This window comes from Chlorella variabilis, assembly GCF_000147415.1.
Source record: "Chlorella variabilis unplaced genomic scaffold CHLNCscaffold_11, whole genome shotgun sequence".
Lineage (NCBI taxonomy): Eukaryota > Viridiplantae > Chlorophyta > Trebouxiophyceae > Chlorellales > Chlorellaceae > Chlorella > Chlorella variabilis.
This window is the reverse complement of record NW_005435077.1, coordinates 461,917-463,062: the sequence shown is the minus strand read 5'-3', so window position 1 is coordinate 463,062 and position 1,146 is coordinate 461,917. Positions and strand designations below refer to the sequence as shown.

The 1,146-nt window shown below is 71.8% G+C and overlaps 1 protein-coding gene across 1 annotated transcript; it reads left to right on the top strand.

The window, feature by feature from the left end:
• Nucleotides 1-182: 182 nt before the first annotated feature.
• Nucleotides 183-395, top strand: CHLNCDRAFT_23425 (hypothetical protein; the record flags this gene model as incomplete). The annotated part of the gene is made up of 1 exon (XM_005847360.1): nucleotides 183-395. One exon carries the CDS (start codon nucleotides 183-185, stop codon nucleotides 393-395), a length of 213 nt encoding a protein of 70 aa, XP_005847422.1.
• Nucleotides 396-1,146: the final 751 nt, after the last annotated feature.

The following is a 1,146-nucleotide window of genomic DNA, read 5'->3' as shown; positions in this document are numbered from 1 at the left end:
GAGCATTCCCATGCCTCCTCTGCCCCGCTCCGCCCCGCCCCGCCCCGCCAGCGGTGCCCCCTCCTGCCGCCGCCGCCTACATCGTCCTGTCGGCGCCCACGTTGAGCACGCGGCGCACCTCGTGCGGCCGCAGCTCCACAAACTGGCCAAAGGCGAGGTCTCGGGGCATGCGGTAGCCGCCGATGCGCACCCGCCGCAACGTCCTCACCCCCACCCCACCCCGCCCCCAGGTGCGCAACCTGGTGGAGCATGCCGGGCTGGAGGTGAGGACGTTGCGGCGGGTGCGCATCGGCGGCTACCGCATGCCCCGAGACCTCGCCTTTGGCCAGTTTGTGGAGCTGCGGCCGCACGAGGTGCGCCGCGTGCTCAACGTGGGCGCCGACAGGACGATGTAGGCGGCGGCGGCAGGAGGGGGCACCGCTGGCGGGGCGGGGCGGGGCGGAGCGGGGCAGAGGAGGCATGGGAATGCTCCTGCTCCGCCTGCGCGGTGGCTGCTGCCTGCTGCTCATTGGTGGCGGCGCGCCCTGTAACGTATTTGAGTCCATAGATGCTGCTCAGGGTGCGCAGTGCTCTCTGCAACCCCAAAGTGGGGCCCTGGCGGCCAGGCGGGATGCGCATCGCAGCGCAGCGCCGCCGCCAGGAATGGGCACGGCGCCTGGCGGCCCTTGATCGCGCAGCCCTCGATCGCGTTGTTCGATTGAAGATTGGCTGACAGTGTGGCGGAGAAGCCTGCAGCCGCAACTCCAACCCTGCACCCTCCACCGCGAGGGAATCGTCGGAAGCGCCGTTTGACGCGATGTGGGAGTTCTGGTTAGTGTTTCCTCAGCACCGCGGCACTGGGCAGGCAACGCCGCCCCTGGCGGTGGCGCCCCCCGCCTGCTCCCGTCGGCGCCTCGTGCCTCCAACCCTATAGGCCGCACTGACAAGCCACGCCGTGCGCCGCCTGCTCGCCCAGGCGGCACAAGCTGTCCAAGGACAAGCGGACCAGCATGGACGGCTTGCCCAGCCCCAGCGCGGCTGTGGGTGGGTGCCCGCCGCCGGCCGCCGCCTCTGCCTGCCGCGGCCCGCTGCCTGCCGCCGGCACCCTGCCTGCTGCGCCTATGCCTGTCTCGTGCTGCCCTGGCTGCCTGTCGCCACTGCCTGCTG